This window comes from Helianthus annuus, chromosome 11 (assembly GCF_002127325.2).
Source record: "Helianthus annuus cultivar XRQ/B chromosome 11, HanXRQr2.0-SUNRISE, whole genome shotgun sequence".
Taxonomy (NCBI): domain Eukaryota; kingdom Viridiplantae; phylum Streptophyta; class Magnoliopsida; order Asterales; family Asteraceae; genus Helianthus; species Helianthus annuus.
Genome location: NC_035443.2, coordinates 114,184,057 through 114,196,610, shown reverse-complemented (window position 1 = coordinate 114,196,610; position 12,554 = coordinate 114,184,057). Strand labels below are relative to the sequence as shown.

At 36.1% G+C, this 12,554-nt stretch overlaps 1 protein-coding gene across 1 annotated transcript; it reads right to left on the bottom strand.

Moving 5' to 3' along the window:
• Positions 1–2,068: 2,068 nt before the first annotated feature.
• Positions 2,069–2,716, bottom strand: LOC110890894. Its single transcript, XM_022138540.2, has one exon. It carries the CDS (start codon positions 2,714–2,716, stop codon positions 2,069–2,071), a length of 648 nt encoding a protein of 215 aa, XP_021994232.1.
• Between the last annotated feature and the right edge of the window lie 9,838 nt (positions 2,717–12,554).

Genomic DNA, 12,554 nt, shown 5'->3' with positions numbered 1-12,554 from the left:
ATTAGAGAGGGATTCTCAATTAATAATAGTTTTTTTAGTGTTATATTATTGTAGGTACCTTTCACATGGATCGTAACAAGACTGACAATCCATGAAGAGTGCAGAATCCTCTTAGTAGATCAAATGATTACAGAAACAAGTATTATAAAGGCAAACACAAACAAACTTGTCTTCTATTGATTATCGAACAGAACTATTACAATCAATTTAAGACCTCACAAACTCGTAAACTCACAGCCCCTCTCTATGAAAACTAATGTCAAACTCAAGAGCCGGCTATGATGGTGTGCGGTGAGGACCTCAACACAAGACCCGTGATTTCGAGGGGCACATGATTTAAAAACAAATCGATATATATATATATATATATATATATATATATATATATATATATATATATATATATATATATATATATATATATATATATATATATGTTATTTTAAAAAAAAAATATTGTAAGTACATACCAATTGCAATATAGGCCCATTATCCAATATTATTCTATGGTTTATAATTTAGCACACTTCACATTAAGTTTATTGGGCCTGATACTAATATGATTTTAATAAAAATAATAAAACATGACGGCAACTGATGTTGAATCGTCGTTGATTATCGAAAAATTTCTTGGTCTCCTAGAATCTGAAAGGGCGAACAAAACACTAATCAGACGAAGAACATCATCAATTTATCATTCATCAGAACTTCGCTGGCCTGGGCTGGGCGATTCAATCGTTGCTGGCCTGCTGCAAACAAGAACAACATCAGAAGCTGCTGGCCTGCTGCAAACAAGAACAACATCACACGCTGATTCTAAAATTCTTATTTCCGAACATAACATCAGAAGATTCAGAACTCAAGAGGTCTATTCGTTTAGTGTTATTGATTATTGTGTAATTGTGTTAAAATGTTAGTCCGTTAATTGTTGTTAAGCTTTAATTGTGACTGTTGAGTATAAGATTAAGATTATTGATAGTTGTTGAGTATGGAATTCTTGATTAATCTCGAAATTGTGATTGTGAAACATCGATCATTCTTGTTAATTGAACATTTATTATCTTTGTTAGGCTTTAATGGCTCCTAAACAAGCATTCGGATGACAAAACGACAAAAGAGGAAACGAGCAGCATGTACGAATATTATGATTGGTTAGCTATTAACTTATTAGTTATTACGATATTTAACTCATTAGAATACTATGATTTTTCCAATATCATAATTGCATTGTTTATCAAATACTACAATTTTGTCATTTTCGTAATTGTATTGTTTATCGTTAAAGCATATAGGCACTTCGAGCTCGAACAGGGTACGTGAATTCTTAAAGACGCCACTGTCAAACTCTCTCTAGACAACTCTCCAAGGACTCTAACCAAACCCTTATGCAAAGTATGTTTCTATATCAACACACATGCTATCTGGGCTTGACTTAACGGGTTTACAACGCTAAACCCACTAGGTCCGCTATCAAAGGTTAAGTATGCTAAACATAGCTAAGTATGCCATCCATTGCTAAGTATGTTATTCATACATAAACCTGCTATTCATTGCTAAGTATGCTATCCACACTTAACCCCAATACATGGTTTAAGTATGCTATTCGTACTTAAACCTTCTATCGTTATTTAACAATTACAAGATATCTACAAACCTAGAAACTAAACTTGTTGGTGCATATTATGTTACAATTACGAAACTCTTTGTTTATTTATGAAATGATATTGCGTAACCCCTATACTGTATACTGTAGGGGTACTTAAACTAGTATACTCATATAGTAAACACTTAACAAATGCATTATAAAAGCTTATCCAATATTTAAAACCAAATGCATTATAAAAGCTTAAAGTTAGTAATAACAATACTTTTTATTTTAATAGTCGAACATGTAACATAACAAACTAATTAATCAATAAAAAAAACACCCCAAAATCGAGTATCCTTGTGAAATCAAATAATCATCACATGATCATTCACCCTAGATTATTCTTGTACTAGTGACAAGTGTTATAATGTAAATAGAAGTAATCTTCGGAAACCAAGTAATCATCACATCATCCATCATTCAGCCTAGATTATTCTTGTAATGACAAGTCTGATTCGAAACACTTCTACTTGCAATATCAACATTCACGTCACAAGTCGACGCAGATGTAACATGAACATTAAAAAACACCACACGAACTTTAGCTTTCACCCTTGTATAAGTCGAAATCTGCAAATTACCTCCAAGAACATCTCTATACATCTCAGAATCCGTAACCAACCGATCAATAAAAATAACAAGCGTCAGATTCAACCGCTCGCTATCATCCGCTCCAATTTTCCCCGCCGGTACAGGAACATCACCGATATCTCTTCCTTTGTACCGGAGAATAGCCGAGCTGGGCTGGTACGTCACACTGACTTTGTTAGGATTCTTAATTGTCAGGTCTAAAGCGACTGAAAGGTTTAAGGAAATTTGAAGTGGTAATGGAGTTATTTTTACGTCCAAGTCCTCTAGCTCCACTGAATTCAGTGTCATGACCGGTTTTTTGGCTTTGAAGACGGTTAAGGATAAGATGAGTAGTATTAATGCGATGATGAGGATTACTCCGGTTATTATTGAGCAGATGGTGATGCATCTCCGGCGTTTGAGTTTAGGGTTGTGGTCGCCGGAGATGGAGACGGTGGTGGATCTAAGTGGTTGTTCTTCTTTCTTTTCGATGTCCATTGAAGTTGAAGGTTGAGTAGGAATTTCGGGATGGAGTATTAAAACGATAATGTGGAAATGGCTTACCGTTGAGAGATTTAAATCACTTTCTATATTTCAATATATATTAATAAATAAATATGTACTTAACAATTAAATATAAATTCATTACTTGTGGTCTAGTGGTTGAAAAGACTTCTATTCTCTTTGAAAATTCAAGTTAAATCCCCACTAGTGTCATATTTGATGGATAAAGGCAATGAAGGCTAGTTCTCCCATACCCTAGGTCAAGAGTTTGAGCCCGGGTTTTAGTCCATCGTGTGTTATGCCAAAAAGATTCTCTCTTGTGACGGCCAAGCCCCTGCTACTGGCAGTGGGTGATATGATTTCTCGAGGAACGTCTTTAGCCAAACTTAGAGCCCTCCGTTTAAGAAGGTGTGAGATCTTTATCACAACAAATTAAAAATTCTCACCATTCAACAAAAAAATTGAATATAAATCTCTACTTAGTAATTAAACAAGTAACTGGTTGGGGGCATACGTCAGTTTTATGAGCGTAAAACTCATATTATCGGTTATTATATTTCATCTCTTATTTATTAATTTATATAGCTAAATTTTAATTGTATCATATCTATCAATATTATTTTAAAATTTTTAGTATTCATTTATTTATTTTTTGAATGGTTTAAATTACACTCAATCCGTATTCGACAAAGCTCAAACCCCTAACCTTAAGGAAGTAACACCATATTAACACCTTAACTTCAGTGATTTAATCAATTGGACACAACCCCAACTAATATTTATAAATATATAACGTGCTAAATACATAAATAATATTTTACCTCCTACTGTTTTGTATAATGTCAAAATGGGATGGCTAGATTTAATAATATATATTTAGTGAACATGGGGCATATTCCAGTCCTAAGTATCTTCCAAACGTGTTGAGTTGTATAGAGAATCATAGTCTAGCCTTAATAATTTTGATTTGGATTCATGTGAAGAAAATAAGTTCTATAGTATTTTCATAATAATTCAAGTTAAATTTATATGTTATAGTTAGTTTTTATATTTTTTGAATCGATCTGAAACGTCAAAAAAAATACGGTTGAGTTGGTAGAGAATGATAAATTGTTATATTACGTGGGGTTGAGTTATAGCACAAAGAGATACAAAAATAAAAAGAGTAAGAATACATTATAAAGCGACAAGTTTCTAAGGAGAAATCAAATACGAATTGCCATTTTGTTCAAGAGAAAAAACATGCGAGTCACATGCTTACAGACATGCACATGCAGGTCACACACTAACCCCCCACCCCACTTTTTAAACGTTCGTAACTTTTTATACGTCATTTGTTTTTTTTTTTTTAATATACCATAAAATGGAGCGTCTTTTATTTTAATATGAGTACCATATTTTTATACCTTTCAAAAAAAAAATCAAAAACCCAGTTGCGTATTACATAATGGACATAACGTAAAACACAATGAGTATCAAACTTAAAACACAATGGAAAGTAAACCAAAAACACAATCGATGACAACAGATAAAAGACACAATAGACAAAATACTAAAACACAATGGGCATGACGTAAAACACAATACGTATCAACATAAGTAATAGAAAGTAGATTAAAAACACAATTAGTGACAACAAATAAAAGACACAATGGACAACAGACTAAAAACACAATGAACAATAGACAAAAAAACACAATAAACAACGGAGTAAAATATAATGAACAACATATTAAAACACATTGGACAACAAAACAAAAACATGATGGATAACAGACTAAACACAATGGCCAGTACCAATAACACAATGTATGGAAAACCCAAATATAATACTAACTTCATTGTGCCATACGTTTTTTATAGGTTCTGATAAAAACACAATGGACAAAACCCAAATTAACATTGTGTTATAAGTTTTGATAATAACATAATATATAAAAACCCTAATAAAAACATAATGACCAAAACCCAGTTGAAAGACACAATGACCAAACCCATTAAAAGTGAAAATTTATTTTATTTTTATATAGCAATATGATACTCATATTAAAGATAAAAAACGATCGTTACTATAATGATATTTTTAAATGTCGTATGAAGAAAATTATTGACGTTTTAAATTGATATGTGGAACTGACATGTTCAATATATTGAAAGAAATTTTCTTTGGGTCTTAAAAATTTTGGAGCGTGTTTGATGGCGCACTATGTAAGACCCATGCTTTGTATAGTTGATACCACGAGATTTAATTCTTAGAATAGTATGACATTTGAATTCATTTTAATCCTTGTTACAAAGCTCAAATCCAAAGAAGGCACAGGTTTATTCAAATGGAAAATAAGATCAGTTACACCGAAGTAATCAACCAGTCATCACAGATTGACTGGTTGAATCATATGTTGAACAAGATCACAGACCAGAAGCAACAAGCCCTAAAACTCACGTATTTTACTTGTGAGAAACAAAGGAAACAAGAAACACAAAAAATGATTGAGAAGAGAGCTGATTATGCTCGTATGCAGACAGCAACAACACGAACTCCTTTTAAGGAGAAAGCAACCCTAGCCAGCTGGAGCCCAAAGGAAGACAGCTGGAGCCCAAGTCTTGAGCCCAAAAAAGGAGCAGGCCAGCGACAAGAGAGGAGCGGCCCAAAGATAGCAAGCAGACCAAAAAGCCAGCAAACCCAAGAACCTCACAAACAAAAATAAAAAATAAAAAAGGATTAGATCGAAAGTATATAAAAAAGGATAGGCACATTTACACTGTCATTTTAACACCCCCCCCCCCCCCAGTTTAAATGGGCAAACAGATTAATGAGACCGAGGGACTTACACATTTGAGCATGAGCTGTTAGTAAGAGCCCTTTGGTGAAGAGATTAGCCAGCTGTTGTTCAGTTTTGATACCTCGAGTCTTAATTTGTCCGAAAGCTATCTTTTCCCGTAAGGAAAACAAGTCAATTTCAAAATGCTTGGTCTTGTCATGAAACACGGGGTTTGCGGCAATGGATAAGGCAGCTAAACTATCACAGTTTAGAGTGACAGGAATGGAGACATCAATGTTCAGTTCACGAAGGTTATTGATCAGTCATAGCATTTCACACGTGGCACTACACATAGATCGGTATTTTGCTTCGACAGACGATCTAGATACAACACTCTGTTTCTTGCTTTTCCAAGAAACCAATGATCCCCCAAGAAAAATACAGAACCCAGTGACAGACCTGCGGCTGTCAGTGCACTTTGCCCAGTCCGAATCGGAAAAGGCTGTAAGGTTAAAAGAATCAGCTTGATTAAACAAAATTCCAGTCCCAGGTGCCTCTTTGAGATACCTTAAGACTTTGAAGGCTATCTTAGTATGAGCTTCAGTGGGTTTATGCATAAACTGAGATAGATAGTGTACAAAATATGCGATGTCAGGATAAGTATGGGATAAGTAGATGAGTTTACCAATTAATTTTTGATATTGTGTAACGTCAACCGTATTTTTTTGTTAAGTTTGTTAAAACATGATTTTGTTCAATAGGACAACTAGCAGGTTTGCTTCCACTCATCCCATACTCATTTAGAAGGTCCATGCAGTATTTTCTCTGTGAAAGACACACTCCATTGTTGGTTTTTATGACTTCAATCCCAAGAAAAAATTTCAGTAATCCAAGATCTTTAATCAGAAATTCAGTTTTTAAAAGGTTTTTGACCTCCTTTATCTTTTCTTCATTGTTCCCAGTGAGAACAATGTCATCCACATAGACAAGTAAAATAATAAAGATGCCATTTTTAGACATGATAAACATAGAGTGATCACATTTGGACTGATTAAAGCCAAATTTAATAAGGGTTTGAACAAGTCTTTCATTCCACATGCGTGGGGCCTGTTTGAACCCATACAAGGACTTGTTCAATTTGCACACTTTGTTTTGGTGTTTGACACTTAGACCATCAGGTAGACACATAAAGACTTCTTCCTTAAGCTGCCCATAAAGGAAGGCATTATTAACATCAAGTTGGTACATTGGCCAGTTATGTTAAACAGATAAGCTGATAACACATCTAACAGTAACCATTTTAACAACAAGTGAGAAAGTTTCTTCAAAGTCTATGCCCTCTCGTTGGTTAAAACCTTTAGCGACGAGCCTAGCCTTAAACCTATCGATCTCACCTGTAGACTTGTATTTGACCTTAAATACCCATTTACAACCAATGGGTTTTTTACCACTTGGTAGATCAACTATTTCCCACGTGTTATTTCGGTGAAGAGGTGATAGCTCTTCATTCATAGCATCTATCCACTGTTTATCCTTGATGGCATCTTTATAGGTGGATGGTTCAATAATCTTATTAACATTGGCAGCCAAACAAATATTCTCCCTAGGCAAGTTGGAATAATCTACAAACTTATGTAACCATATTTAGCATGACCAAAAAGTCATTAAATTTTTTTGGAGCAAACACATGTCTAGATGATCTCCTAATAGGTTGAGTACCCTCAGGAAGGTTTGATTCATCATTGCTACTCCTTGACTCAACCCTCACAGGACCAGATTCAACACTTGTGGACTCATGGCTGTTAGACATACCATCATACTCTAAGGACTGTTGTGTATCGTTCACAGCAGTTGATTCAACCTCATCACTGTGTTGCTGAGTCACAACAGGCGAATTAGTGACAGCCTTCTCTTCATCATCGGGATTTGTATCACTTGAAGTTTCAAAATTGTCAAAGAAATTTAGTTGGTTTAAAAGATTTGTGTTGTTTTGAACCGGATGGTTATTTTTTAAAGGAAAAAAAAGTTTCATAGAAGCTCACATCTCTAGAGAAAATGAACTTCTTTTATTCTAAACTCCAGACCTTATATCCCTTTTTAAAGTTTGAATACCCCATCAAAACACATTTTTCAGCACGTTCCTCAAGTTTATCATAATTGTCTAAAACAGTGAAAAAACAAAGACAACTAAAAACTTTCAAGTGATCAAGAGAAGGTTTGAATCCAAACAACATTTCATAAGGAGAACTACCATGCAGCACAGAAGAAGGAAGCCTGTTAATTAAGTATGAAGCAGTAAGCACACATTCAGACCAGTATTTAAGAGGAACTTTTGACTGAAATAACAAAGCTCAGGCAACGTTTAACAGGTGTCTATGTTTTCTCTCCACAACACCATTTTGTTGTGGGGTATACATACATGAGGTTTGATGTATGATACCTTTAGTTTTAACAAAATCAGACATTTAAGAGTTAATGAACTCTGAACCATTATCACTCCTAAAGACTTTAATGTTGACTTCGAATTGGGTTTTGACAAGGTTGTAAAAACTTTGGATATTTTCAAAGACTTTAGATTTGGACTTCATTAAATAGACCCATACAGATCTGGTAAAGTCATCAACTATGGTGAGAAAATATTTGTACCCTTCTATGCTTGTAATCTTGTATGGACCCCAAACATCCAAGTGTACCAGATCCCCTACTTTAGTTGACATGTGCTCACTTAGAGGGAAAGGTGCCCTGTGTTGTTTGGCCTTGTGACAAATGTCACAAGGGTTTGTGTTACTAGTCTCAGAATTGATTTGTAAAATTTTCAATACTTGTTCAGCAGGGTGACCCAGTCTAGAGTGCCAGAGCTTTATTTTTTCAGTCTTACTCAAGCAAGAGAAATTAGGACCTAGGGAATTACCATAGAAATATAAACCCTCAGTTTGTTTACCAGTCACCAGGGTTTTCTTTGAGCATAAATCCTAAATGTAGCAAGAGTTTTCATCAAATATTACTCTAAGTTTGTTATCTTTAGCTAGCTTATACACAGAAATGAGGTTCACATAGTATTCAGGCACCACAAACACATCTTTCAAAATCACAGAATCTGATAGCTTAAGACATCCAATCTTAGTGACTTTAGCATCTGTCCCGTTGGGATGCTTAATAGTTATGTTATATTCAGTAACATCCACTAAGTTAAACATGTTTTCACTGGTCATAACCATATGTTGGTTTGCACCAGAATCAATAATCCAATTTAAATTTGTGTTGTAGAGCCTATAGAGTTAAAACAGAAAAGATTGTTGCAGTTTGAGAGGGAATTAAAGCACATACCTCCTACATTGGACTTATTAGTGTCTTCAGTTTTATTTCATTCAGCAACCCTAGCAACTTAGAAAACTGATCAGCAGACAGAGTATTCAAGGAACTAGCACCTTTATCAAACACATAATTATTCACAGATGGACCATTACTGTTATTAGCAAAACCATTAGACTTAGACCATTGACCATTTTGGTTAGGTTTTTGTCTACAATTTGAAGGATAGCCATGCAGCTCAAAACATTTATCAATAGTATGCCCAACTTTATTGCAATGAGTACATTTGAGATTAGGATTAGGGCCTTTGTTAAATATTTTCTTGTTATCATTAAAATTACTTGACTTAGCAGCAAACCCTACATTAGGAATTTTAGACCCACTATTTGATCCTCTATGAGATTCCTCTCTAGAAATAATAGAGAAGGCAGTTTTGATAGTTGGAAGAGGATCCCTAGTTAACAGATTGGTCCTAACAGGTTGATAAATATCATCTAGGCCCATTAAGAATTGCATAAGTTTGATTAACTGACTGAACTCATTGAATTTAGTAGAGGCATTGCAAGTACAAGAAGGCAATTGTAGCATAGCATCAAATTGTTTCCACATAGTATTGATTTTATGATAATATTCAGACACACTCGAACCATTTTGACTAACAGAGTTGATTTTCTGATACAAGCTAAACACAACAGACCCATCAACATTATCATAAGTGTCCTTTAAATCATCCCAGACTTCTGAAGCAAGTTTCGAATAGACTTGACCCACATATAATTTATCAGATATAGAATTCAGAATCCAAGTGAGCACAATAGAATTACATCGATCCCACTGACTAGCAAGAACATCATTGTCTTTAGACTTAGTACATGTTCCATCAATGAAACCTAATTTATTTTTAGCCATTAGAGCAAGTTTCATAGTATTAGACCAGACCACATAGTTCTCAGTCCCTTTTAATTTTAAGCTAAAAATTGTGCGCCCACTAGAGTCACTAGCATGGAGATATAGTGAGTCACTTGCATCTAACTTGCTAATCAAAGTCACAGCACATTCAGTTTTATCAGTCATAATAGCAAGATAAGGAAACACAGAACAGACCAATCAAAGAAGCAGATAAGCAAACAAAATACCAGACAGATAAGCAAAAAAAAAAAACCGGTGAAGCCTTGTGATGTGTGTAAAATGCAACATATAAATTACATCAAATGAGGCATAAAACTAACCCTTTTTAAGTACTAATGTTGGAAAAAGAGTGTTTTTGTCTTCCTTTTGTATTTTCAGGATTAAATGAGCTCAAATTAATAAAAGAAGCAAAAAGGCAGCTAAATCTAACATAAATACAAGAAAAGGAACATAAGTGGATTGCCCGACCCCTCGACAGCATCCTCCCAAGCAAAACAGAGAAGGCAGAAGACTGAACACGCCCCGTGCTCAGCCAGCACGGGGCCATGCCCAAGAAGCAGCAGATAAGACAAACCTATAGAAGCTTCTATTGCCCACCATGGGGCCGTGCCCAGTGAACACGGGGGCGTGGCGAAAGTACTGCAGGCGCATTAATTGTAATTGCGAATTACAATTAATGAGGAGAGAGATTGTCAGACAGGCACGGGGTCGTGCCCAGCGGACACGGGGCCGTGCCCAGGCTTCTGTTCAGCCTATAAATAGGAGTGCTTGGTTTCATTGCAACTCATCTCTTGGCACACCACCTCTCTCACACTTCATCCACCACCCACCACCATCACAACACCATCATCCACCACCATCATCCATTGTCCATCATAGAGTGTGTGAGTCGTCTGGGATCCAAGATTGATCGTAAGAGTTCTTGACAATCAAGGCCATGTTTGCCTAAGTCTCTTACATCACTTGGTGAAGACAAGTGTTTAGTATAATACTTTTTATTTTCAATCTTTTGCACTTTTTATTTGGTTTTGTATTAATGACTTTAATAACTAGTTGCTTATGTTGAAGGTGATTCTTCCTTATCGTTTGTCCGTGGTGTCTTGGCATTATTTTACTGTCTATATAAAATAAAAGATTTTCACCATTCATATCTCCACGGTCTATATGGAGGTATGTTGGCTACCTGGTCGGGGGTTAAAGGAACGGTTTGGTAAGGGTCTTGCCCTTGTTCAGCGTTTAGAGGTCCTGCAAGGGACCTGGGTCAAATTTAGTAGGATCTCCTTCAATACCTAAAGGTATTGGATGGCGGGGATCCAAACTCTTTGACCCCCTCATAAGTTAACTACTATTAATACTATAACCCGGCTATCTAGGACTGTATCCCTGCTGACTCAGACTACTTAGTCGAGGGTAATGTCACCTCCAAAAGAGGGGCCTACCATAATTTGCATTAATAACTTAATTCATTATATTTCAATAATCCGACCCTTTAGGATTGTATCATTGCTGACTCAAACTACTGGGTTGAGGGTAACGTCGCCTTCAAAAGAGAGGCCTACTACAATAACTAAGATAATCTCTTAAACAAGTGCAAAAGTGCGAAAATAATCAAAGGTTATACTAATACACGAGTCGGATCCAAGTGATTCATCTTGTCTATCTGTTTTTATTTTTATTTTTATTTTTCAGCATCTAGTTAGTTTTATTTCTTAGTTTAAAAATCTTTTCTAACATTTTGATTTGGTTAGACGTTGAGGATAAACCGGTACCAAAAGCTCTTGTGTCCTTGGACGACCTCGATGTCTTACCAACACTATACTACGTCCACGATGGGTGCACTTGCCCATATGTGTGTGTAGTGTCAGTAAATATCGTGTTTTATAAATTTAAAACTTGGCTAAAAGTGTAAAAAGGGCTTAAAATATACATCTAAAACATATACACACTTGCACGCATCAAGTTTTTGCCGCCGCTGCCGGGGACACAAGGATTTTAAGAAAGTTAGGAATCAACGGCCTAATCATATTTTTATTTTTCTTTTTAATTTTTAGGATTTTCTTAGTTTTTCAGCTTCTGCAGAGCTCAGCACGGGCCGTGCCTGGTCGGACACGGGCCGTGCCCAGCGTTGTTACTGGCAGTTTTTAGTTTTCCAAGTTACAGAAGGCTGACCACGGGGCCGTGTCGGTGCAACACGGGGCCGTGTCCAACTCTCCAGTAACTGGGATCTGGAAAACAATCACTGTAACTCTGACCACGGGCCGTGTTCACTGAGCACGGGGCCGTGGTGAACCTTCTGACCAGCATTTTTTTTGTTTTTATTGCAGGACTTGGAACCAGACGCCACCCCTATGTAGTGTATGAGCTCCAGTTCTAATAAGGACATAAAAGAACCTCTAGAAGAACCTGAACGCTTTCTCAAAAAAAGACTAAAAGCCAAAAACCAAGAGAAGGTTTCTGGAAATCCACTTCCAATGGCGGACCAACGTACCCTCAAGGATTATCTACGACCCACTGTAGGTAATCTCGGCGCCACTATCAATGCACCGAATGTTGAAGCCAATAACTTCGAACTTCGGCCGCATTTGATACAAATGCTTCAAAACTCCGCAACCTTACATGGGCTTGCGGACGAGGATCCCCATCTACATATTACTAATTTCTTAGAAATATGTGATACTTTTCGGATCAATGGAGCATCAAATGACGCCATCCGCCTCCGGATGTTTCCTTTTTCACTAAAAGACCAAGCAAAATCTTGGCTTAACGCCCTCCCAGCTGGATCGGTAAACACCTGGGATGAGCTAGCCCAAAAAATTTTATATAAGTATTTCCCTCCCGCTAAAACGGCT

Excerpts from the sequence above, each read along its gene's own strand:
- LOC110890894 (XM_022138540.2), bottom strand. The coding sequence starts at position 2,716 with ATGGACATCGAAAAGAAAGAAGAACAACCACTTAGATCCACCACCGTC.